Genomic DNA, 26,231 nt, shown 5'->3' with positions numbered 1-26,231 from the left:
ATCCGTGGTTCCTAGCCTAGGGTCATGAAATAAATCCGAGGGGTCATTAGATGATTAATGGGAGAGAAAAGTACAAATTAGTTTTATCTTTTTAATTTTTTTTTAATGAAATAATTAATAATTGCATTTTTTTTAAATTAAAACATGACCATAAATATTACTATATTTTATTACAATGAATATCAGAGCAAAACTAATCAAATCAAAGCAGCTGGCCACTGGCATTTTTTAATCAAAAGGTTCTGGATTATCCGTCTACCTCATGTCAATGTCCTTTTACTTATAATAGCACTTTATACAACACCATTCCACACTACACAACAGAAATTACAATGTTTAAATTAATTGCTTTATTTTGTTCTTATTCCAGTCTTATTCTTTTTGTCTATATCATTACAATTATTCATTTTTCCACTCTCATGTGTTTAACTGTTGGAAGTTTGATGTTGCCTGAAACCTAAACATCTCCTTGTTGCTCTAATGCATACACTACACTATAACTACAGATACACACCCTGAACTTTGACGAGCTTGATGCTCAAAATATGCTGCAAAAATACCACGTCTGTAAGGGCTTTTATTTTGAAATATTTACTCTGAACTTCACTTCTCAGGAAAATTTTACTTCTTCTTCCCCCAGAAAACATGCTTAGCACTGTTAGACAGCTTCTATATTTTTAATCCATCGTCACGAAATATAAATAAAAATGACTGTAGTATAACTCTACTTTTTTAAAAAATCTTTGATGTACAAGATGAAATTGAATAAAACATAAAATATAAAATGTGGCCACAAATTTTAACCTGGCTGATCCTCAAAGACTTGTGGCATGATAAAAGACGAAAAATAACAGAGACAGTGTAGGTGTAATCTGCCAATTTGATTTAATTAATAATTATAATTAAAAAAAACATTTATATTTATACTGCAGTGTACACATATAAATTACAGTTTGTGTTACCTGCCAGGCATGTTTAAAAATGTGTTTAATTTAAAATTTGATTAAAGAAATTGCTTGAAAAGTTTGATGACTTACAGCAGAGGATGAAAACATACATGTATGACAAAACATGTAATTGCACAAGTTAGATTAAAGCATCACAGTAACAAAAATACCTGTACAAAAAACATATATACAACACACAAAAGTAACCACTTTGATTTTTTATGATGATATGTGGGAAAACATTAAAAATAATGTGCAGGTTTACAGGACCATTGCAGTAGAAATCACTGTAAAAGGACAAAGTCAGTGGCAAAAAGGTTAATAATGGATCCAGACATAAGACACATGACACAGACAATATATAAACGTCTTTATCTCAAAATATAAAAGGAAGTGTGAGGAGAAAAGTTCCTGGATTTATTAAATTAGATGAAACTGTTTATTTTTTGCTTGATTTTTTTTGTTGGTAATACTAGAGGGAGACTATTATGCGTTCCAGTGAAGAAAAATGATATGTTGCTTTTAAAAAATAGTTTCAGGGTGAGGCCTGGTCCAGAGCCTGATGAGCCAGCCTCAGGTTTTCTCTCAGCTCATCTGTCTCTCTCTCTGTTTTGGCCCTTGTGATGCTCAGCTCCGTGTACATGTCTTTATACTTCTTTGTGGCGTTTCTCTTGTCCTGAAACGTGACAGATCTTAGGTTTATTTCCTGTCTTTGATTCGCAGTTATTATATATTATTCTAGCTGCTTTACATACGTGACTCTCACCCTCTGTGCTGACTGCAGGTCGTCCCTCAGAGACGTGATCTCCTGCTTCAGACACTGGACCTCAGACTCCTTCACTCGCAGGGTAATCTGAAATATCAACAACTAAGAATCAGATCAAATCTTTAGAGAAGGTGCAACTAAAGAATCATACATTCACCGTTACATTTTTATTGCATGTGTAATTGCAATCACCAAAAAAGAACAAAAGGGGGCCACATTTTGTTTTGGAGAGGTTCAGCAAACATATTCAAGATGAAAGCTGAAGAAAACCAATTTTATGTCATCTCTTTCACTAAATTATGGAAATCTTTGTTTTTGTCACATTGCCAGAACAGATGAACATGGGGAAAATTTCATTATTCTAATGAAATTTCCTATTCTTTTTTACACGTTTTTCTTTTTACATGTGTATGTATGTGTTTAGAAGACTATTATCAGTGGTGGAAGTAGAAGTAATAGTAATAGAGGTATTCAGATTATTTCCTTAAGTACAAGTAGCAACATTACACTGTAAAAACACTGACTTACATGTCATGCATCTAAATTGTTAAACCTGTAATAACTGTTTGGGGTTATGGGGTTTGGGGTTAATTCAACAAGCTTTTATCACCTTTTAAGTTGCTAGTTTGAATTTGTTACTATACGGTTGCTTATTGTAGCACTCAGCAGTTATAGAGAATACTATCATTCATTTGTGTTGTATTTGTTGTTCACCTAATGAATGTTAAATCCAATATTCACTCTCTTTTAGCTCCGTTTCTGGTCTGCAACAACTCCTGAGGGAAATATCTGTCTATTTTGGGTGCCAAATGTGTACTATGTTCATCAGCAAGTTTCTAACTGTGTCTGTCTGCTGTTTGCTGCTGAGCAGGTAGTGTAAAGTGGGTTTTTACTGTTTTTTTTTTACTGTTGAAACGACACCACGAGAGAGGTGAAAGTAAATCAAGAACAGTTAAGTTGTGGGCTGGAGAGACAAATGAGTTAGAAGAAGAGACACCCCGATTGGACAGAAAGGATGGGTGTTGGAAGGACAGTTATCAGGCCCGATCAATGCGTTTTTTAATTGTTTGGGATTGGTTATTTTGAGCACGCGTCCCACACGATCCTTTGTTTACATCCACCATCACTCAGGTGTCATAAAAGGAAAGCACAATTTATGGCAGAGTTACAGATTTTATTGTGATGCTGCTTCTCCAATAAGTAGAAACTGATTTTTTTTGTTCATGTTCAACTTAAGATGCTCCACCACTTTCTGTGGAATTTAGAATTTTAGTTACCATACTGTAATGCTGTAATAAATGGAAATGTGACTGACTTTTATTTGCTATGACTGGGAATGTTAAATTTAAACTGTAACACGACTTATAAATGACCATAAAGTCGAGGAGAAGACCTACCTCCATTTCATACACATCCATTCCCTGACTGAGCGGCAGAGCGTCCTGCTTCGCCAAAGAGCACAGTCTGGTGATCTCTGCAGCGAGGTGACCGCTCAACTCCTGGAGGACAAAGTCAAAAACAAAACAACAGTGAGGCTTCCTACTTAAAACCACTCCTTCAGAATCATTTGAAAGATATGGTTTTCATATTTAAAAAACTCTACATATAAAGAGTCTAAATCAAGACACAGAGTAGTTTTTACACCCTGGATCTCTGAGGGTATAACTGTGTAGAAGAACATGTCAATTATGTATTAAAGTGTGTATATGAGGTCTCTCGCCTGGTTTCTGGTCCTCAGGTCTTGGTTTTCCTGCTGGCACTGACACAAGGCTTTCCTCTCTGCATCCAGAGCTTGAACAAGGTGTCCGTTCTCCAGGCACTTCAGAGAGAACTGCTGCGACAAAACCTCGAGCTCCCGCTGGTACGAGGCCAGCTCCTCACTTCTCAGACACACATATATTCAATATAAACATCAAAACAATTAAAATGTGTGGCCACATAATATATACTTTATTCCTGCACACAGCAGCTCAGTCATCAGTTACAAGCTGCACCACAAATAATATTAAGTTTGGGAAAGGGTTCCTATATACAAGACGTACCTGTGCTGTCTGTATACATCTTCCAGATGTGTGTTTCCTGTCCTGTTCTCTGACTGACATCTCCTCTGCACCTCCCTCTCCAGCTCCAGCCGGTGAGCGTTCTTGATGGCTTCGATTGCTGACAGAAGAAGAAAAAAAGCTAATTCGACATACTTTTAACAGTGCCATTTTGCCAAAAGAATAAACAAATACAGGGACAAGTTACCGCCCACAGCTAAGTCACTGACTTTATGACAACAGTATATGTCCTGTTTCATCCCCCGCAGCATTATGGTTAATGTAGATGCAGAGATTTTGCACTAAATGGAAGTAAGAGAAAGAAAACTAATGGGTGTTACAAAATCTATAAAAGTTACTTTTTTATGTAATCAGATATTTATTATTCCCTTTAAAATAGTTGTAACCCCTGATGACAAAACACAGACCATAATGCAGTGTTATAAGACAAAATGTTACTATGATGTTCGATGTGGTATGTGGGTTAAGCATGTGCAAACAATGTTTTTTAAGCAGTTAAAGAAGACCTAAAACAGAACGCTTGGGTTAAAACCAGAGAATTCCTGCTTAAGAGCTAAAAGTTTGTTTTTTTTTACTTGCAGGGAGATTTTCAAAATAAGATACACTGAATATCAGTTATGAAAATCCTCACCAGTTGCCGTTGCAGCACTTTCCTCCTCCAGCAGTCGGTCTCTGTCCACCAGGAGGCGCTCCACTTCCTGTTGGTGTCGACGCTGCAGCTCCTCCACGACTTTCAGGTGAGACTCTTCCATGGAGGCGAAGCCGCGTCCACATGTGGCCTGAAGGAGACGTTCACATCGGTCACATATTTTTAACTGTCAGGGTGTTACAGTGAGTGCTTCTCACATTTTTTTGATATTAACTAATTACCTGACTTCACCCTGTTAAAATGGTTAAAGTGATTGAAATTTAGCAAATATTGATTTTTGACTAGATTAGATTTATCGTAGAATTTCTCGTAACTTGTGACCAGCCTGTTATTTCCTGGCCTGTGCTACAAATAAGCTGAATGCAGAAGACATAAAAACAGTCAATTGTAAAGAAAAAAAATAAACATATCTTCATTATTTAAGACGTATTTGGTGAAAGGCTTTAATTAAATTAAAGTTAATAACAATTATTTAGCTAGAATTTTGGTTTTGTTTGTATCATGTTGGATTAATGTTTTTTTTGGTTTCTTTCAGTTAAAATCAGATATCAGTCAGCCCTGTCTGTTACAATGAATGTGACATGGTTTTACAGATTTTTGAGGGTTTTTTTAATGATACACCACAACTGCGGCCGCTTAAAACATTTTGAAGTGGGTGATGTAATTATGTAAATTCTTGTTACATTCCCTTTAATATCTAATCGGCTTATAATATCATACTAGACTATTTTGGGCAGTCTATTATTTATGATACAGGCAGCTTCAATCTTAATCTTAAAACACTGGCTGATAAACGCCGCTCCAGCTCTACCTACCTTCAGCTTTTCCATCTCCATCTCATGTTGCGTCTGTACAGAACTCATTTTCCCATCAAACTCTTCTTTCATCTCCTCTGCCATGACAGCCAACTGCTCCTCCAGCTCCTCCACTCTTCTTCTCAGCACTAAAACTTGCTCCATCTCCAAGCCCAAAACATCTGTTTCCTTGCCGTGTGCACCACTTTTCTCTGTGTTTTCATCTGCTATATCATGGATTTCACACTGGCTTTCATCACATGGAGGTGGGATTTCCAGGCACTCACCCATCTCGTCTTCTCCTTCCCCATCTGCAATACTTTCATCTGCAACCGGTAACTCAAAATCTGTGTCCTGTGTGTAAGTGTCCTCTGTCTGACAACACCTGTCCATCTTATCGCACAGTGATGTTGACTGTTGTGCTTCTAGGTTTGATAATCTTGCTCTCAGTTCCCTGTTTTCTTCCATCAAGTTGGCACAGTTTCTGCAGGAGAGAGACGAACTGAGCAGTTTTTGTTTGCTTTCTTCAAGTTGCCTCTTGTATTCTGACTGAAGGCGGCTTAGATGACAGCAATAAAATGCTTCAGTTGCCGCAGACTGAATGAAACCAGACCTGGGATCCTGATCAGAGAGCCTGTCAGCTGTCAACTTGAGTTTGTCGTGCACTGAAGTGTCAGAGGAGGCGAGGTGGCTCAGAAAAGAAATTTTCATCTGTGTGAAGATTTTAAAATGTCCCATCTCGCATGGCTGGCTGTTAAAATCAAATATCCTGCTCTCATCCATCTTTTTCATTTCTGTCTTACTTGCAGTATTCCAAATAATATCCAGATCTTTCAAACCTCCCTTTCCTTCATCTGTCTCAGAAAGTAGACCATGCCCTAAGAGAAGCATTTGTTTCTCTGCTATTATACGTTCTGTCACCTCACCGAGAAGCACTTCTTCAGGTTTCTCCTCATTAAACTGGGAGGCGTTCAGTTTGTTGAGCAGTAAACTCCAAAACTCTTCCTCCCACCTCAACTGACTTGCCACTGTAGGCTTCCTCTCTTCCTCCTTCCTCAAACCAAAATCCAACGTGTCAATCACCTCCAGTAGTTTCTCCAAAGCTTTCAACCTCATGACCATCCCGTCTATCACTTGCCGGATCCTTTCTTCACCAGAAACACATCTGTTGCTATCTCCATCTTTCAACCTCTCCTTCTCCTCCAACTCTTGATTCAGCCTCTTGATATCAGCCTCCGCCTCTGCAGCTCTTTGAAGGTGAAGTTTCTCTGCTTCCTTCAGCTCTGCGTTCTGCATCTGGAGCTCCCTGCAGGTCAGCTCTGATTGGTTTAGCCGCCTCTCCAACTCCGTCAGCTTGGCCTCGGTGGCTTCAAAACAGCGGAGCAGGTACCCCTTATTCTCCTGTTCTGTTTCTTCTGTTTTTGTCGGGGTGCTCACCTGCAGCAGCGCCTCCACCTCCCTCAGATTCTCCTCCAGGGAGGTGATCAAGGTCTGGGCCTCCAGGAGCTGCTGGTCTTTGGCACTCAGCTCCTTCTCCAGATCTTCTAGCCTTGTTTGTTCCAGCTGTTCCACTTCAGGGAGGTGATGGGGTTCTGTGTACCTGCTGCTGAGCTCCACTTTTAGCCTCTCTATCTCGCGGTCAGCCTCCGTCAGTTGGTTCAGCATCTCCTGGTTGCGCTGGTTGAGAGCCTCGTTCTGGCTGGTGAGCAGCTCCACCTCTTTGGAAAGCCTCCTCACCATCGCCTGGTCTGGAGGAATGTGTTGCTCCACACAGCAGTTCAGTGAGTCGTCATCTGCCTCTGCAGGCGTCTCCAGGGTTAAAGAACCATATTCACTAGTATTTATTTGTGTGTCTGTGCTGGGGATCTGCTCACAATCATCTCTGTCCAGCTGATTCTGGTGGTTGATTGTTGCAACGTCCAAATCTACAGTTTGTCCGTCACTCTGAGAAAATAAGTGCTGGCTGTCTGATGCAGGTGATAATGATAAAGGTGTCTCTTCTTCCTCAGGAAGCAAATCCACTAGTTCTTGTAAATTTCCCTCCGTGTCATGCAGCCAGATGCTGGGAGTCTGAGGTGGTAATGAAGGCTGCTCCTGCATGCTGATGATGTTCTGTTGTTGTAAGAGCTCTCTGGTTTCTTTGCACACATGCTTCAGGGTCTCTGTGTGGCTGTTTAATGGCTTTTCATTTGTGTTTGACGGGCAAAAGTCTGCTTCAGGACTTAGAGGAGGGGCCAGCTTCGGAAACAAATCAGAAAAAAAGGGACAAAAAGAAGGATTAGCAACCACACATGAATGAAAAAACGAGACAAGCAAGTAGCTGAGGCCAAAACACAGACCTGCTGCTGATAACATTCTGCTGCAGCCAGCTGAGCCTCCAGCTCCAGTCTGTGATGCTCCGAGTCTGCCAGCTGGACCTTCAGATCCTCCACCTTCAACAACACAAAGAAAATCAGTTAAAAGCTTCTCACATCCTGAATTTGTAGCTATAATAATCAGCTGGATAAAGGGCTTCAAAAAAGATATCAAATCCTTTATATTTATGCTTATCTGTCCAGTTTATCGACAAGCTGCAATCGGCGTATGACGTAGTAAATACAGCCTGAGCAAATAGCCCCGACATTTCCTTTCCAGTAAACTTGAATTTTCCAAGAATTTTGAAACCCTACACTGGATTATAAAACTTTAAAATCAGTTAGGGGACCACTAAATTCAGTAGGATTCTGGCCCTGGGGACCATGAATATTTGTTGAAAACTAACAAAAATATATGCTTTCAAATAACTTTTACATTAATTGGTACTGAGCGCAGACTTAAAGCACTCACCTTCTTCCTGTAGCTGTCCAGCAGCTTCTCCATCTCCACAGAGTCTCTGGCTTCAGTAAACAGCGGGACACTTCTCTCTAGTCTGAACACCGTCTTCTCCACCTGCCTCCAGCAATCTTCCATCTCTTCCTCCGCTTTCTGCTGTGATTTTGGACTCAGTGCTCGGATACCGCCATCTGCTGTTTTATCTTCAGTCGCCTCCCAACCCAGAGGGAAGCCCAGCATGCTCTCATACCTCTTCCTCCTCTCCTCCCTCCTCTTCCTCCTCTCCAGATCCCCCAACTCCAGTGAGCACGGAGGTTTGGTCGTTTGAGGATCGGGTTTGTTCTGAGGCCTGAACTCGGCCCAGTCGAAGGTTTTGTAGCGTCCCTCCCGCCGTCTCTCCATCACACTCCTGTGTTTGGCATGAGGGTCTCGCTCAGAGGAGACGTCAGCGAGGGGAGAGTCCTGAGTCACATCTGGTTTGGGGAGGGCTTCAGGAGGACTGCATGGAACGTGGTGGCCAGGTAAACTGTGCACAACACATAGACACGTTTGGATGGAGGAGAGGAAAATATTAAAACTTAGAGAAATTATGAAACCTTAGCTGAGTTTTTAAGAAGTCAAAGAATCGCTAATTATTTTGATATATTATTAGTTGTTTAAAAAGTGAGTCTGCTTTTCGCTGTTTTATATTACAATGAATTCAATATGTTTAGGTTCTGGATTGATAGACAAATCAAGTTATTTAAACCTCTGAAACCTGGAGCAACATCTCTTTTCTTTTGCTACTTGCAGTCGCCTTTCACAAGTATTTAAGCCATTAAATCTGCAGAATATTGGTGCAATTTCTTACAAAAACATGGGGAAAAAGCAATGAGCAACTTGGTAATCAATGTTCCACAATTTACATAAATCAATAGATTTAGAAAATTATTTCTTAAAACGCTAGGGAAAATGTCTAGGAAAAAAATGTCTAGGGAAAATAAAAAGAAAAAATGGGTGGAAAAAAAGAAAAAAATATTTTTATAATTATTATTATTATATATTTTAAATTATGTTGTAGAATTATATCATTTTTAGGCACCTTTCGCTAAGTCTTGTTTGCCTTGTGTTTTTTTTTTCTTTTTCATTTTTTTAAATTAATTCTCAGGTAATTTACTTTTTTTTAAAAAAAATTCATGATAATTTTTTGTGTCATTTCTTGTTTCATTGCTCATTGCGTTCTTCTCAATGTATTTGAAAGGAATCAAGCCAATTTACTGAGGTTTAAAAGGGTTAAAGATGTTAGTGTGTTAGCATACGGGCAGAATTGGTCTTTACAGATTTCTTGTAAGACTGAATATTTGTTTTAAATTACTACACACATTACTGACACCATCACATAGGAAGAGTATTCAAACTTGACTTTACCTGGCTACATCTGGGGCGTTGGCTGGACGTACATTTTTCATCAGAGCCTGGATCCAGTTCTTGCGTATCCCTGAAGTCATGGCAGATAGCGTGTAGACACCCTTTGGGGTCTAAAAAAAAGAATATATAATTAACTTAATTTGACTTCTTGTTGATGCAGAAGAGAAAGCTCTTGTGTACAGTAACAGTTTCCTTACATGGATCTGAAAACCGTAGTTCCTCTGCACCTGATACTCAGACACATTATAACACTTTGTGAGGTCGATTTCTCCTTCAAGATCTGAAGCCTGAGGGGAGAGAGTAAAAGACATTTGAACATCTTAAATTAAATACTTCTGATTTGTATTGTCTATATAAAAAATACTATTAAAATACCTCCTCAGCTATTGAGTCCTTGTAGTACCTCAGACTGTCAGCCGACAGAACAAACCAGTATTTCTTCCACTAGAGGGAAGCAAAAGACAACGAGCAAGACGATGTTCATTATCAAAATGTAAAGAAATCGTTCAAATCAAAAACTTAAATTTATGATTTTTTAAAAATGTTTACCTGTTCATTTTCATCCAATTTAACCATCCAGCCTTTTTTGAAGTTCAATAAATCTGGCTGTAAAGAAAACACAACTTTAACATTTTTGCTAGTCAGACTTGTGTGTAGATGAAGTATTTGAAAGGTTCTGTTTATTTGTGTTAAATTATATTTAAGCAGTTCATTTTTCCTAATAAATCTGAACTATGTTTAAAGAAATACTGTGCAAGATTTTCTTTAAAAAAAACAATGCATAGACCCACATAAAGTAATCCCTCTCAATCATCACATGACCCTGTAGAAATATGTGGCGGCGTATTCATCTGCAGAGACTCTGCCCTCTGCCTGGATTTTGCAGTGCAGTTTTAATGGAGGTCTCTAGCTTTGCTTTGCTGTTCTTCTATTTCATGTTTGTATTGACCAATGTATTTACAGTGTTTTCAATTGCAGTTAATAGGTGAGACTTTTCATCTCTGCAGGTTTGGGACTTTCACACTAGTCTTTAGTACAGAGAGCTGCAGACACACAGGCAGCGGCACAGAGGAGGAGAGACCCTCTGCGTAGAAGTGCTGCATTTACAGCTCACAGCAACTTAATACGATATAGTCTGGCTTTAGTTTGGCATTTAGTGTTGGCAAACACCATGTTTCACATGGTGTTTGGTATACAAAAAAAAAAACAAAAAACGTTGAATATTCATGTTGAACAGCCAAATCCAATTCGACTGGAATAATTTTGAGTCGGCCACAGCCCTAGTCTGGACTGTCAGTTGGACAAAACAAACCTTATGAAGGTTTAAGTTTAAGTAAATTTTCCGGTTATATATATTCAATTCATCTAACTTTTCAGTGCAGGACTTTTATAGTTGTGACAGAGTACTTTTACAGTGTGATGTTAGTACTTTTATGTAAATTAAGGACCTGAATACCTCCTTAACCATCATATTGAGATTCTTAAACAAAGTGTAATGAGCTGTATGGCCTCTAGGGGTCATAATTGGGTTGGCCATGTTTTTTATCTACACTACTACCTCTCCTGATGCAGCTTTAACTTGCGGTCACAAATGGTTAGTATTTTGTTTTTAAATCCTCAGTAAATACTTGAATCTGTGTGTTGACTCACCGTCATGACGTTGTCGGACGTCCTGCGGTCCAGAGACTTGGATCTCCTCTGTGGTGGGGGTGCAGTGAGCTGGGCTATGTCTCCACATGACTGCAGCTTCTGTTAAAGACAAAAAATCAGATGATAACAACTCCTTTCATCACTAGCATTAGTATTTCTTTTTTTTTTTCTCTAATCTGAAGACGTGAGGTGTTTTCTGAATCAGGACGGTGGCAGTGCGGCCTGCATTCCATCAAGCAGAGTAACCGATAGTCTGGATCCTTGGCAGAGATGTCAGCTGTAAGGATTAGGCCTGCTGTAGAGCACTGTGGGGAGCCCAACAGGCTTTTCTACACTGCCTGTTAAACTCTTACTCACATCACCACTGAGCTGCACACGGATGACTGCATTTGGCTATGTGGAATGCATGAAAAGGTTTTAGACGGTACATAATCCCTGATACTCTGTGGCTTTTTGTTACAAAAATGATGCTACAAGTCCAGAAACAGTGAGCGAGATCCCTGCATGCTTCTTATGATCAGGTTTCATGCTGGCTGGTGGAGCTGCACGGATCAGTCCCTTTTAAGTCTGAGTTACACTTTCAGTAACTGAAACAAGGGTACATCTTTTGTTTACTTGAAAAGATTCATTCTTCCCTCTTATATAACCACTTTAACAGGAAAAAATGACCACTTTGATCGGACAGAACATTCTTTGTGTTTTTCTTTTCCTGGCATTTACATTGAAAACTATCCAAGGACACAAAACATGGAGGAACACAGTGCTCTGGGCTGCAATGATCTTTTCTTTTTCTTTTTTTTGTCTTCACAGACAATCGCTGACCGCTGCAGACAGAGCCTGTCCTCTGTTTGGTGAAGATGCCTCCCAAAGCTGGAGGGGGGGGGGGGGGGGAGAAAGAGGAGGAGGCTGTCTTGGGAATCTCAGCTCTGAGGGCCTGAATGAACTCCGGACAGGCTCTTTTGACCTTCTCCTGGCTACCAAAACAAACCAAAGACACATAAATCCTCACACGGGATAAAATGGGAGTGTATTTAAAAGGCAAATCCTCTGGGAAATGAGCCTGTCTGTTTAATCAAAGATTAACGGCTGCCACTGTGATGACCATCTGTGTCAAAATAAATGTACTGTGAACATACTTTTACAGTTGTTTTCTACTTGAGCTTTGACCACTTGTCTCATGAGGTTGACACAAGCAGTAGGAAGAAGTCTCATAACAGGACAAAACTGTTTTAATAATTGCCATTTCAGATCTGAAGTCAAGCTGACAGACCGACGACATCTAGCACTGATCACAAGAAACGTAAAGAAAACAGACTTGTAACAACAAAGCTGTGATGTTCGCAGTCACTGAGTATCAGATATTCAACATACAGAATGGAGAATAAAACATTTAAAGGAATCCTTCACCCACATAATGATCATTTGCGTTACTTTTTGCATTCAGTTACTCACCCCCTGTGTAAATGAGACTTGGATTATACTGCACAAGTTGTGTGACAGTTTCTCAAATTATGTTTTGATCAGGGTTGGAAATTTACTTTTTTTGCCACCTGCTACGAGCCACTCAACAGATTAACATTGTTTTTCTGAGTGAAGCAGATCTTACAGCCACTAGAATATTTTGCCAGCATTTGGCTGGTGGCTGGTACTTATTTCCAGCCCTGGTTTTGGTATAGTTTTTTCTGTTCTTGAATTTGGACCCCTATCACTTCAGTTTATCAATATTCTCCGTTTTTACCATGGATGCATGAGAGAAAACAAAGTTTTCTTTACAAGTTAAATGTAGCAGGAGGTGAGTAATTGAAATACAAATGATCATTTGGAGGTGAAGTATTCCTTTAAGCAATAATAATGAACAAACCCCATGACATAAATGAAGCACGAGCAAACATTTGGCATCATGGTTTAAGTCAGCAGTTCTGGGGCTGTTACCAAAAAGGAAGTTCATCTTAGGTTACCTAATATTGGTAATCCTGGATAACTGGTATGATGAAGTTAAGGGGTATTCCATAAATCAAGATTATCAGTTAAAAGGCTTTTTTTTTTATTTGAAGACTTATTGTTTATTTTAAGGAAATTTTGTTCCATAAAGGAGTTTTAACTACAACTGACTCCTGTTAACCTGGAAACATATCCTTCCAGACCAGCGTGAGCTGAACCTCAGAATTAACTAGAGTTGCATTTAATCCAATAGACTGAAACACAGTCAAAAGTAATCTTTTTTTTCATTCTGAAATATCTGTAATCCACTCAACATGCACTTAGAATAACACTTCCATCTTTGACCTTTGGCTAAAGCCTCACTGTAAGAAACATTTCCACATTTGTCCTCTCTTCAAATGTAACTAAATAAAATGCATCATACCTTAAAACTAGAACAGAATTTAATTAAAAAGGAGGAAAGTGGCAAACAGAAACTCTGAAGGAATTTCTGCTTAATTTTCATTATATGGATGCTGTTTTGTTACTTGTACAACCCAAGCAACATAATCCACATGAAAAATTAGAGGGGGAGGAGGCTAATCATTTACTAATTTTTTTACTTTTTCTAAATCAATGAACTTGTTTAATGGTGCATTGCATCTTACACATCTTAAGTTCACATCACTGAGAGTTTACATCAGTCATGGGAATTGAACACACAATGACATGATTACAGGAAACGCTCAACAAACTGACAGATAGCAGCTGACCTGAGTTCATCAGTGAGATCGCTGTTGACCTACAGCTTCCTGCCAAAAGTTCTCTTTTGCTTTGTAAATGGCAGTGAGTTTTTACTCCCCTAATTATGCGGAGTTAAACCCAAATATAGCGGATTAACCTAATAATCAAGGTTCAAGGTTCATCTTAACAATCATTATACAATAAAGGATTACACAACCAAATGCAGTTGTAGCCCCTTCCACTTTCCACACATAGAAAAGGTTTAAAAAAAAATAAGTTAGAATAGAATGAAGCAACAAAATAGACAATGAAAGTATACAAAAGGACTATGGTAAGAAATAAAAATAAAGGCTGAATTGTTTTTACACCAAAAGGTAGATACATACATAAACATATGCAGAACATGTACATATATATGCATATTGATATTCATATGTATATTGATTTGATATTTAAGTTATAGAGAACAAAAAAAAAAGACTTTGGGAATGAGGGTGGTAAAAACATTTAGCTCCCTGAAACAGAATTTCCTGAAGTAAAACCTGGCTTATTAAAGTAAGCCTGATTTAACTGGTAATCTTGCTCTTTGTGGACTGTTTATGCTTCATGTTTGTGTTGTGTGTTGATACTGTCACACACAGACGTTAACGTCTACTGACCTTCTTAATCACTGGGGTCTGACCTGACAACACACAGTGACTATCATTCCTGAACAGATGTGCACTTGAAAAGGAGGCACGACTTTCAGAGTTTATCAGGTTCAGTAAATACGGACCGGGACATGTGACTCTGCACTTTGTCTGCAGAGTTTTGACATTCTCGTAAAGAGTCCTTGAGAGTTCCCAACATTGCACAGTATCTTATTTTGGCGTCTGAGGAATCCCTGGAAAAAGTCTATGAGAGTAACGCTGTCTCCCAGATTACGACACACACTAAAAGGAGGTGGACTGAACACCTTCAGGGCATCAAAACCAGTTCTGTTCACAAACAAAATGCAGCTCGGAATGAATCACAGCCTGTCTCCCACCTGCTGACACATGCACCCACTCTCACACATGCTTGGGGGAAACACATGCTTTGACACGGCAGTGTCAACTTGTCCACGTGTTTCATGCCGAACTCTCATCGCCTTTATTTTCAGCGCTCAGTAGGAACCGAATGTGAGTTACTGCGACGCAGAAGACTTGAATAAATCTGGTCTCATGTTTACACATGTTGGTTGGCTGGAGCAAACAGAGATTTACTTCGTCCAGAGCCTCATCGTTAAAGTGACGTCAGAGTAACACCTGGTTGTGTGAATCATGTTCAAACCAGCCCACAGCCAGTACAAGCTGTACACAGCTGGATGCAGTGACTGATCTTAATCAGCAATTCCTATTTATGGTTATTACTATCAAATGGTAGCAAATGGCCACAGTCACGAAACTGGTATTTAAGACCTATTTCCTTAATCGTGCCACTACTATATGCTCTGAGCTTCTTACCAGGGTAACAACAATAATGAGAATTTTTCAAGAGATATTTTTGATTTTCTTCAGTGTCAGAAATGATAATGCAACGTCAGTTATTTCCACACAAGAACGTGACAACCCCTTAATCTCAGGCGCCCCCCAATCCAAACATAACTACCTCACGCACTATCCAGCGAGTGATTACATCACTTTCTTTTGTTGTCTTATTTCATTTGGCTAGCCCTTTCGTTTCCTTCCATTTGCCTTATTTTTTAAAATGTCAAACTGTTCCTTTAAAAAAAAAAAAAAGACACTGATAATGAGCTGTCAGAAAGGGTGCATTCATTTTTCACAGTGACAACAAGAATCATAAAACATGCGGAAACATGTTGCTGTGGTGATTTCAAAGTATTTTACTGTTTGTGATTAAACAAAACACGTCTCCAGGATGACTCACCTTTAAGGTATTTTGGGCACATTCTACTGGGAGGAGACCCCTGTGACAGACCCAGAGCACGTTGCAGGGAATACATATTGTCGCTCTCCAACAAAAATCATCTTTGTCCAAATTCAGTGTTTGGGTTTTTTTTAAATCATAATGAGGAGAAGTTCTTTAATGGCTGAGAACATTTTTATACTTCTTAAAGTGAAACTCTAAGTTTCTTACTGTTGTCGGCACATGAAGTTAAAACAGGTAATTTTTTTAACAAAACACTATTTTCTTAAACAAAATTAGCTTGTACATGTCTGCTTGGATCTGAAAGTTAATTTCAGTCAAATTCTCAAGCCCCTTCCTGATGTTGAGGAAATACACTCCATCAATGTTTCCTCTACTACTAAATATGGTTTAATAATGTCCCTTAATCATGTATAGGTAAGTATTGTTTTACTGAATGTTGTCATGTTATTTCCATATAAAAAAATGATTACATGGTTTATCTTTTCATAGTTGTTTATGATTGCAAAATATTTGCTTCCACTGCAGCATGCCAAGTCGCTGCAAGACATACTTCAATAAACCGTATAATGTCTGACAAAAAAAACCCAAAACAGTTAAAAATATTTCAGTACTTTCAGACAGACAAAGACCATAAATATCGTGGCTGTTTCCTCTGGTAGCAAAGCAGCAAGCCGAACCATCCACACAGAAATCTCTGTTAACAGATATCTGCGTATGTATGTAGAGTCTGTAGGCAGCTGTACAAGATTTTGGTAGCAGAAGTGTTCCTATTTCTGTTTGTGGTCCAAGTGGTATTAAATAATCACATTTAGGAGAAATGTTTAACAGTCCATGCAGACAAACATAATGCATTGCCCGAAATGCAATCTTAGTTATCATTTGACAATGATTTAGCTTTTTAGTTGCTATTTTATATGAAGATTAGAAATGACTGGCACAATGAAGAGGAATTCTGAAATCTGGCAGCTACACTGGAACCCGTAAAATATTGGCTGTTGCCACCAGAGTCTCACTGTCACCAGACCAATAGCCAATGGGTTCAGAGATTACGCGCTCTCTCAAAGGTCCATAAATCTGCTTCTAGTGACTGTCAAAGACTCCCAGCCTTTTCAGCTGAGACATTAAGAGACAGTAGAGCCTCACCAGTAAATGCCTCCTGGAGCCTGTTGCCCAACACTTATATTTTTTTAAGTATGCTGGCAGGAACTGGTTCTAGCATAATCTGAGGGTGTACTTTCCCTTAAAGTTAAAAACACCATTTGAAATCCTATTGGATCATATACAAAATATGTATGAAAAACACTATTCTTCAGAAAGAACTGAGGGTCTCCCAGTTCTTAAATCTAGTTATAGTGAGTGTCAGAAAATTGACCAGTGTAGTGTCAAAGGTATACTGTAGATTTAAACATTGTACTTGGTGTGGTTACCTCCCGCTTGTTGGTGCGAGCTTCACTCCTGCCCGTCCTGGAAACAGATGTCTCCCCTTCTTCCTGTTCTTTCCTGGTGGCCTCTATTCCCAGCAGCCTCTCTGTTAGGCTTCCAGGGCTGGAAAACATGAACAACTAATTAGTGAAAAACTATGTATGGCTTCCTTAACCTCACGAACACACAGGTGGGTTCTGACATAATTTCCACCAGCACGAACACTGTGGATGACAGCTTGATAACAGACTCCAAACAGCACCTGTGCAGCAGAAAAGAGCCCAGAGGACAATCAGAGTGTCACCACTGTTATTGTTGCTGTTAAAAGGTGTTTTGCATGGAAGCGGAGAAGGTAATACAGAGGCCCAATACCCCAAAGTAATCTTATGTAATGTATACACAACTGTCAAGTGATGAAAAGCACTGCTGTTTGTTAAAAGTTGGGTTTGTGTGATTGTGATGTGTGCTGGACAGGAAGTTGATGCCAAGAATTACCGTAACATTTTACAAGATCCTTTGTTTGTGGTTTGTCTAGTGGTTGATTCCAATCATCTCAATTGTAGCGTTAGTTGTTAATCAAATTAAAATTCCAAAACATGCTGGATATACTTCTTTAAATATGAGGATTCAAAGTTTTTCTCCCTTTGATGATGATCTAAAATGACAATCTTTGATCTTTTTTAAAAATGACTGGTCAAAAAAAGAATTATTGTTTGATATCAGTTTAGATACTGGTAACTTATGATTGGTATCTGTCAATGTTTTTAAAGATTTTTAGTTACACTTATAGTTTACATCATTTACAAAAATGCGAATGCTTCACACACATCTCTCCTCCAGCAGCAAAAAAGATTTATACCATCAGCAGCTCAACTTGGACATCCAAGTCCCTCAATCTTTCTCTTTGTGAGCATATTTGCTTTTGCTCCTTTGCTAAAAAAAAAAAAAAAAGGAACTAATGTTGCAATATTATCAAATAACAGTGATGCAATTTTTTAGTACTCTCTGTTGGAATGAAAACTTGACAGAACTTTATAAATCCTGTTTTAAGAATGTTTAACACAGTCGGTAAAAATATGAAACATCACATGCTGAACTCTATAACTTTGAGCACACTATAAATAGAAACCTCTGTAAACTTTTGTTGATATTTTAGTGTCCACTCTGCCTGTGGGGGGTGCAGACAGCTCTGTGCCCCAAAACTGAGCTTTAAGCTGAAGTGTGCTTCCTCTGACAGGCAGGCAGACAGTCAGTAAGGTCCTGAGAAACAATGCCTCAGATATCTAATTACACCAGCCTTTTGGAATTTCTGGCCTTATTTGGGGGGCATTAAGTATTTTGTGTTTTTATTTCCCAAAAACGCAATAAGTGAAGACATGAGATGTATTCTCGTCACGTGACCAGTTTACATGCTGCTGGGGCACAAACTGGGAGTGTTTCTTTAAGCTAAATTTAAAAATGCGGCAGCCTGATCTGTAAGGGAGGGGTAGAGCGTGAGCCTTTGATCTAGTGTTTAGCGGTGTGTGATGGCTGCTCAGCTTTATACTGGGGGGAAGCAGAGAAGCATTGGATGTCCTTTGTACTAATTGCTTGCACATTTACCCCCTTTTCCTCTGCCAAAGCACTTTAAAAATGGCTGGTAGTAGAATATGCAAACATAAACACCAGACTGCAGCCAAACACAATGTATAGAAGAGTTATTTATACACATTATCATAAAAAACGGTCCCTGATTCATTTCTAACCTTTTGTCCTGGCTCTGGTTCTTGTTGTTTGCTGATGTTTGGTTGGTGTTTGACTCAGCCAGCTGCTTGTTACTGCCGGGGTCGGTGTTTCCACTGGTCAACAAGTCCAAGGAGCTGACTGGGCTCCTGAAACTGCCAGAAGAGACCGGGCACAGGTAACTAGATGCGTTGCCTGGAAACAAAAAACAACACAAAAGGAATTCAGACTGTTGAATATACTAAAAGCATGAACACAATTTGGTGTAGTTCCACTCTGACTCTCTTTAAAACAGCCTGCAGGCAACAAGCTCAATGAAATCATTCTTTTTCTAATCCTAGAACACTGCGTAAAGTTCACACTGAGGCCAGTGTCACACAATCTCCAGAGAAACTCTGCCCTTTGCTTGTATTATCTTATTTTCGTCTTATTTTGCGGAGTTCACGACCTTCCCAGGCACAGTGCGCATGTGACATTGGGACATTAGAAAAAGGTAGCAAACGCATGCCAGACCGTAAGCTGTAAAAATCATAAACATAGCACCAGAATAACGCAAACATAGCGGACGAGAGTGATACTGTTTACAAGCAGTAATCGACAATTCCTGCATAGTATTCCTTTATTATAAAATATTGTTCAGTGCAGCTATAATTGCAGTTCAGGGGGGATTTAAAATATCTGAATTACTTTGTGAAACCAGCAAATGATGTATTATCACCTCTTATGAGTTTTCTGTTTAGAAATCAGAATGCATTCATGAATTTAATAACAATTAAATAAAAACATTGAAATAAATAAAATAAAACAAAAAATATAAGAACATTAAAATAATAACATAAAATAATTATTGGATAAAAGATGCAGCAGGATTTAGCAACAAATTTTAATTTATTTTTAAAATATACATAATCATAATATAGATATATTATGTAGCAACAAATAAATCTACCTTGAATATTTGTCTGTATGTGGCTATTTATGTTGTGAGCAGTTTCATTTCTACTGCAATGTTGGTTAAAAAAAAAAGGACAACAAAGAGAATTCAGTGATAGTCTACAGGAATTCAATAACAAGAGGGAATCCCAAAGGAGCATCATTCATTGGATAGCCTCCCTGTATAGTTCTCAGATGGTCACTGGTGTATAACCATCACTCTAATGAAGCAGCCTATAGGCACAGTCAGCAGGAGTTAATCCAGGCCTTTATTATAGGACCTTTCCAGACCCTGCAATAAGTCTGACGCCAGATGGGTGCTGCTGTCCACTTTGACGCAGCACAAAGCTCCAGTGAGGAGGAATACCTGTCCTGTGCTAATCATCAAGCCTATTAGGACGTGTTTAAGAGGTCTTTTATGGATCATGTTTGGCTTTTATGATGCCTGAAAGTTGGAGACACATCCTGCACATCCCACAGTGTGTTTCTGTCTGTACGCCTTTGTTTATGTAACTTCCTGCTTTAACTCCTCCAGCCTGTTCCCAAGATTAAAAGTCAGTACTGGGTCAACATGCCTGGTTAAACAAGGGTTAAATGAAAGGTATAAATAAAAAGCTGGAAGTGTGAGAACATCTGCAGGACGTTAGGACAGTGAGACAGAGGACAGGAAGTGGCTATAACTGGCTGACAGACATGAAAGCCTGTGTATGTGTGTGTATGTTTTGCCTCTGCTGCACCTGCAGGGGTCTTCTCCGGGCCTGGGGGATCTGTGTCTGGGACAGTCCATATGGGGGTTTCACCCGGTCCCCTGCCCTGCTGCTGGTCTTCCTGCCACCGACCGCAGCCGGACTCTGCAGCGTTCACCGAGGATGGGAAACTTGGATCAGTTGCAGCCATCTTTGCTGGGCTGGGTTCCTAATTGTTTTGTTAGGGAGAAAAAAAGATAATTTAGTTAAACTTTTTTTATTTATTTTTTTCCTTTACCCCCCCCCCCCCCCATTTAGCATTTATAAACAGTGTATTAACATTTAATAAATGGTTTATGACGGACCGCAGAGTAATGTAGTTATAAGCAAATATAAGTGTTTATTGATGTACTTCACAATTATCAAAATTATCCCCTTTTTATTTAGACTATATGATTAATCGATTAAGAAAATAATCTGCAGATTGCTACATAGGCAACATTGCGACAGTTGAAGGTGAAAAGTGTCCAACGTACCACGCGAAACTTTTTGACCGTTATGAGTGCACCATCCGATCGCTCATAATGCGCTGCATTTTGCCAGATTTTTCTGTGTGAATGCACCAATGCATCACAAGTATAAATACTGAAGTATCGAGACAAAGCATCAGTTTGAGCCACAACTATACTGGACGGATTGATATGGAATATGACATTTATGTTCCCTCAGTATGAAATGTAAAAACTTTGGTGATAGAAGATGAGAAATAAAGTGCCAAAATTATAAGGATTCATCCTCTGAGGATCATGAATATTTATAATGAAATAAATGGCAATCAGGCTGGAAGTTGAGTATTAATTTGGCCCTACAGTTAGCAGGAAAAACCCAATATGTGCTGAAATGTGAAGTGAAGCATTTGATGGACATCTGCTTCAAAGCATCAGTTTGAGCCACAACTATACTGGACGGATTGATATGGAATATGACATTTATGTTCCCTCAGTATGAAATGTAAAAACTTTGGTGATAGAAGATGAGAAATAAAGTGCCAAAATTATAAGGATTCATCCTCTGAGGATCATGAATATTTATAATGAAATAAATGGCAATCAGGCTGGAAGTTGAGTATTAATTTGGCCCTACAGTTAGCAGGAAAAACCCAATATGTGCTGAAATGTGAAGTGAAGCATTTGATGGACATCTGCTTTGCTACCTGGGTGGCAATAGGTTCCACTTTGCGTTTTTTCTTCTGATTCTGCTTATTAGTCCGTAGATAGACAGCAAGCTGTTCACTCCACCTGGTACACAAAGACAGAAACAGCAAAGACAAAGACGTTAGATACAGGAAACCACACTATAAACTGGTCCGGTAACTGCTATACAGTTATACTGACCCATTAATAATCTCTTTATTGTCAGCACGGATGAATATTTCCTGCTCTGACGTGACGATGCAGAGGGCATTTCTCTGGCCTGTCCTGGGCTCTGCATCACTGATGTCCGTACACAGATTCATGTTCACCGTCCCTTGTGGCAAAGTGCTCGGCTGGAGGGGAATCAAAGCATTCTGAAATTATTCTGGAGAGCTAGTTACAAAATCTGGCTTACACAAGAGACTGATCACCAGAATGTGCATGACTGACAGTTAAACAGAGAGTAGTTTGTGGTGTTAAGTGTGGAATGAAAGAGATTTGAGGGGATCACAGAGAGAGGGGGATGTGTGCATTAGAGGACAGGCTAAGCCCAAATCATCTGCTGTGGTTCTACACACGACATCTGGCCAAAAGATGCTTGATCCCAACATACTATAAATGTGGATGCATACACAGAACAGGCATTACTGCACATTGCTACATCATGTATATTTTTGTTTGGGCGTCTTACAAGTTCATCGAGGGCGAAGCTCAAGCTGCCGTCTTCATAGAGGATAAAGAAGCGCCGCTGCCATTTCTGACATTAAGACACAACAAACAAAATCACCTCAGCACATTTTTCTAGAGAAAAAAAGTAAAAAAAAAAAAAAACAAAAAAACTGGAAAATACATGAATGTATTTCAGATTAGTTTTATCATGACCTACCCTTGACCGCTGCATGGGATTGTCAAAATCTGTCCCCACTGGAGCCAAACACAGCCAGCCTCCATAGATGGGTTTTGCCTGTAAGTGGAAACTGATTAGATAGTGTTCAGCCTCTGAAGAGTCACCATACTAATGTAGAGAACTGAAACAATTAGTAGATTGATTGATTAAAAATCCAACTGGCAACTGATTAAATAATCAATTATAATCAAACATTCTCTTGTTACTCCTTATCAAATGAGAGGATCTGTGATATTAGTTTACAGAAGATATTTTGGTTATCAGTGAATATGTCGGCCTGGAAGTGCCATGAAGCTGAAGTATAGAAAAGTAGCTTTGAAATCACTCAGAAACTCTGCTAGCATCTTCAAGTTTAATTTACAAATGTTAAACTTGCTGCTCCGTTTGTATCTTGGTCACAATTCTACAAAGAAACCCAAAGGAACATAACAAAACAAAAACAAAAAAATAAATCTGTCTCAACATTGATGATTTTTTAGCGAGAACTCTCTGAAACTGATCACACCATCAGCCTCTTAACTTCAGCATCAGCCAGGGCTATAAAACAATACATTTGAATATCTTTGTCTTTAGAAACAGTGAACACTATTTTATAAGTCATTCGGAATAATCAGTGCTGAAAACTATCCTTAGTTGTTGCCTTACAGGATCCTTTTAGATATATACTGCATTGAAACGTACACTAAAACTAGATTACGAAGCCGGTATCTACAGAGTTTTATTTGCTGTTCTGTATTTAAGTGCTTAAGTTTTGATTTGGAAAGCAACTTCTCTAATCTTCTAGTTTTTTTCTAATCAATATGATTGCACATGCAAGCACCAGTGTAGCTAACCTTTCAATCAATTAACACATTTAACTTTGGACTTTTAAATCTTGAAGGTAAATGCAAAAACTTTTCAATTGGGGGCAAATGTTTCTGGATGGACCACCAGACTACGAGCTGTATAGAAGCAAAAAGACTCTTCTTGATCAGCTATCTGGGCTGCGACTAATGATTAATTTCAGTATTGACTAACTTGCCAAGTGTTTTCATTTGATCTTTGAAATTTCAGTGCACATCTCAGTTAATATGTCATGGTGACAATTTCCCTGAGCCCAAGGCAATGCATTCAAATGGCCAATTTTGTCCAACCAAAACTTAAAGACATACATTTTTCTATTAGATAAGATGACGAAACCAGCAAATCCTCACATTTGATAAGCTGGAAGACAAGAATGTGTTGCCTGTTTTTGCTTTGAAAATGACTCCAGTGGTTTATCGATGATCAGAATAGCTGTCCTTTAATTTCTGTGTGATTTTATCATTAATTAGACAACTCCTCTTTTTGGCTCTGCATGAAATCTTTGGAAGCGCTCACTATTTGCGCAGAAACACTACTGTCTGTATGCTTGTCTTTCAAAGTACTATGAACAGTATGCAGAATTTTACAATATCTTAAAAACACTATAAAGATGCTCCAAGGCAGCTTTTTCTCTGTGAGCACAGACTCAGGGTAATACCATGTGTAGTGTCTGCAGGTTGAGCAACAGAGCTGAAATTACAGGGCTCAGTGAAACCAGGCAGGAGGACAGAGGGTAATAACATATTTTAACAATGTGAGGCATGTAGGAAACTGTCATGATCATCTCCTTACATCACCTCCACATGACAGACCTGCAGCAGCAATGTTTTCAGAAGCACTGGACCGAGTGTACAGACACTTTTTGTGAGCTCTAAGTAAATAAAAGACTTGCCTATCCTGCTGAAATGGTTTACCAATATTTAGACTGGGAGATCATGTTGTTTATTTGTGGTACAGCTAAAAGCAAAGGTTTTCTGATACCACCGTCTCAAATATTTTCTTATTCTATTATATCTGGGATCTTAAAATAGTTGAAACAAGTGGATCTTTGAACAGTCTAAGCAATTTTAGTAATGGCTTGAGGAGATTATGGAGAGCATTTTTTAACTCTTCATAGACAAACTGATTTGGTGTTCATGGAAAAATTAGGATTCCCTACCTATCTTTCCCAAGTCAAAATCAGACAATACTGTGCCTCTGGGATCAATGAGGGAGAGAAACAAATCTACTGTACTTAAGCAAAATTTACAGGTGCCTGTACTTAAACTTAAATATTTCTATTTCATGCAGCATTACACAACTCCCCTACACTTCAGAGGAAATACTTTTTTACATTTACTCCACTTAAAACAAGCTAAATTTCAACCAGCTTCAACAGTAAAATGCTAGCTATGAATTAATGCAACAATATCACAGACTATTTGTCTGAAGAACAAGCACATATTTTGAAACTTTAAATGTATTTTAGTGTTTAATCTTAGACTGTACTTTTACTTACACTTGACACCTGTTTCTAATTTGAATTACATTTGAAATGATTCTTCTCTTTTTTTTAATTATAATATTAATGTATAAATAAGCAGACACTTTTCTGCTTCCCTGAAAAAGTCTGACAACCCTAAATACCCCTACCCCTTGCCTGACCTCGCTCCCTCTTCTAATAATTGGTGAACAGTCCCTAACTTAACTAACATTTTCACGCATTTTAACATGCTAACATACCCTAAAAATAAATATAGTGGTGGATAGCTCAAAATAAACCATTTATTTTTAACATTTTCAAATTTAATGACTGAATATTTTCAAACTAAAAGGAAGGCTTAGTGTGCAAATAAATTACTCTATGTTAATTAAAGCATCCTAGCAAATCATTTTAGGATGCTAACAACAAATGGAAGAGGACAACAAACATTACATCGAGTATTGGTTAGAAAAAGGGTGTTTTCTTGATTCTTGATTCTATTTAGAATCAATAATTTTAGTGTAAAACTACTTTACTCTTAATTAATTTGCCTGGCGTCATTTTAACTAAATTAGAGTGTAGTTGAGTGTTAATTGAAAGCTAGCAAGCAGTTAAAATCTGAACCGTTTACGATGCTAATAACAATCATGAGTAGACGACTTCGGCAAATATGAGTTAAAAAAAATGTTTTCTGGATAGTGCCAGAGGCCAATTTCTCTATTAATAATTTAGGGTAAAACTACTAAAATTACTCTTTAAATTAATTCACAAACAATCGCATTAGCACATGACTAAAGGTGGAGTTTAACATTACCTGCTCCATGTCATGGTCGTTTAACAAATGCAGCTCACGGGACTTGAAGCAGTTCTGACATTTACTTTTGTTAAAAATGTTTGCTTGAAATTTGTTACAAGGACTCGTCGCCTTTTCCCCCGACATGTTTCAGTCCTCTGTCGGTGAATAATCCAAACACAGTCCGCTCTCCGCCCTCCGGTACTCGGCTTTGAATGAAGCGGTTGATCCTGTACGAACATCTGTCAAACACAGAGCTCTTCTCTCTGTCGCCATGGACATGTCATGTGACGCGGTATACCACCACACAACATCCGGTCACAGCCTACAAAATAAAACAGGCAACGCGTTTCTTTTTTTTCTTTAAAATAAGTAAATAAGCAAAATGCATTAAATAAAACAGTGTAAGATCTTTTAAAGTAAATAATAATGATAATAATAATAATAAATGATGACGATGATGAGAAGAAGAAGAAAGGAATGTGCAGCAACTAACAAACAATATAACAAAATAACTAGTTAGTCAGATAAATAGAGAAATACATACAATTAAATAGCCAAAGGTATATCAAATAAAAGTAATATAAAAAAAAAATTAAAAATAATTATAG

At 38.5% G+C, this 26,231-nt stretch overlaps 1 protein-coding gene across 1 annotated transcript; it reads right to left on the bottom strand.

Annotated features, from left to right (window-relative positions):
* Positions 1 to 866: 866 nt before the first annotated feature.
* On the bottom strand, positions 867 to 25,848 carry LOC121956659 (myosin phosphatase Rho-interacting protein-like). The gene is made up of 22 exons (XM_042505007.1): positions 25,642 to 25,848; positions 22,502 to 22,579; positions 22,307 to 22,372; positions 21,817 to 21,968; positions 21,636 to 21,720; positions 20,474 to 20,651; positions 18,827 to 18,998; positions 17,087 to 17,204; positions 11,085 to 11,183; positions 9,984 to 10,040; positions 9,810 to 9,878; positions 9,632 to 9,721; positions 9,435 to 9,544; positions 8,043 to 8,553; positions 7,556 to 7,648; positions 5,238 to 7,454; positions 4,405 to 4,552; positions 3,756 to 3,873; positions 3,434 to 3,593; positions 3,111 to 3,212; positions 1,714 to 1,800; positions 867 to 1,623 (listed from the first exon to the last, which is right to left on the bottom strand). Exons 1-22 carry the CDS (start codon positions 25,765 to 25,767, stop codon positions 1,483 to 1,485), a joined length of 4,977 nt encoding a protein of 1,658 aa, XP_042360941.1. The 5' UTR covers positions 25,768 to 25,848; the 3' UTR covers positions 867 to 1,482.
* Between the last annotated feature and the right edge of the window lie 383 nt (positions 25,849 to 26,231).

Source organism: Plectropomus leopardus, chromosome 17 (genome assembly GCF_008729295.1).
Source record: "Plectropomus leopardus isolate mb chromosome 17, YSFRI_Pleo_2.0, whole genome shotgun sequence".
Taxonomy (NCBI): Eukaryota; Metazoa; Chordata; class Actinopteri; order Perciformes; family Serranidae; genus Plectropomus; species Plectropomus leopardus.
The sequence above is the reverse complement of the archived record's forward strand: the minus strand, read 5'-3'. Positions and strand labels throughout refer to the sequence as shown.

Bases quoted from the DNA above. Each gene is read 5' to 3' on its own strand.
- LOC121956659 (XM_042505007.1), bottom strand. From the start codon at position 25,767: ATGTCGGGGGAAAAGGCGACGAGTCCTTGTAACAAATTTCAAGCAAAC. The intron at 20,652-21,635 runs GTAGCAAAGCAG...CAAAACAATTAG, and splicing joins TGGAACCTATTGCCACCCAG to GAACCCAGCCCAGCAAAGAT. The intron at 3,874-4,404 runs GTGAGGATTTTC...TTCTTCTGTCAG, and splicing joins AAGTGCTGCAACGGCAACTG to CAATCGAAGCCATCAAGAAC.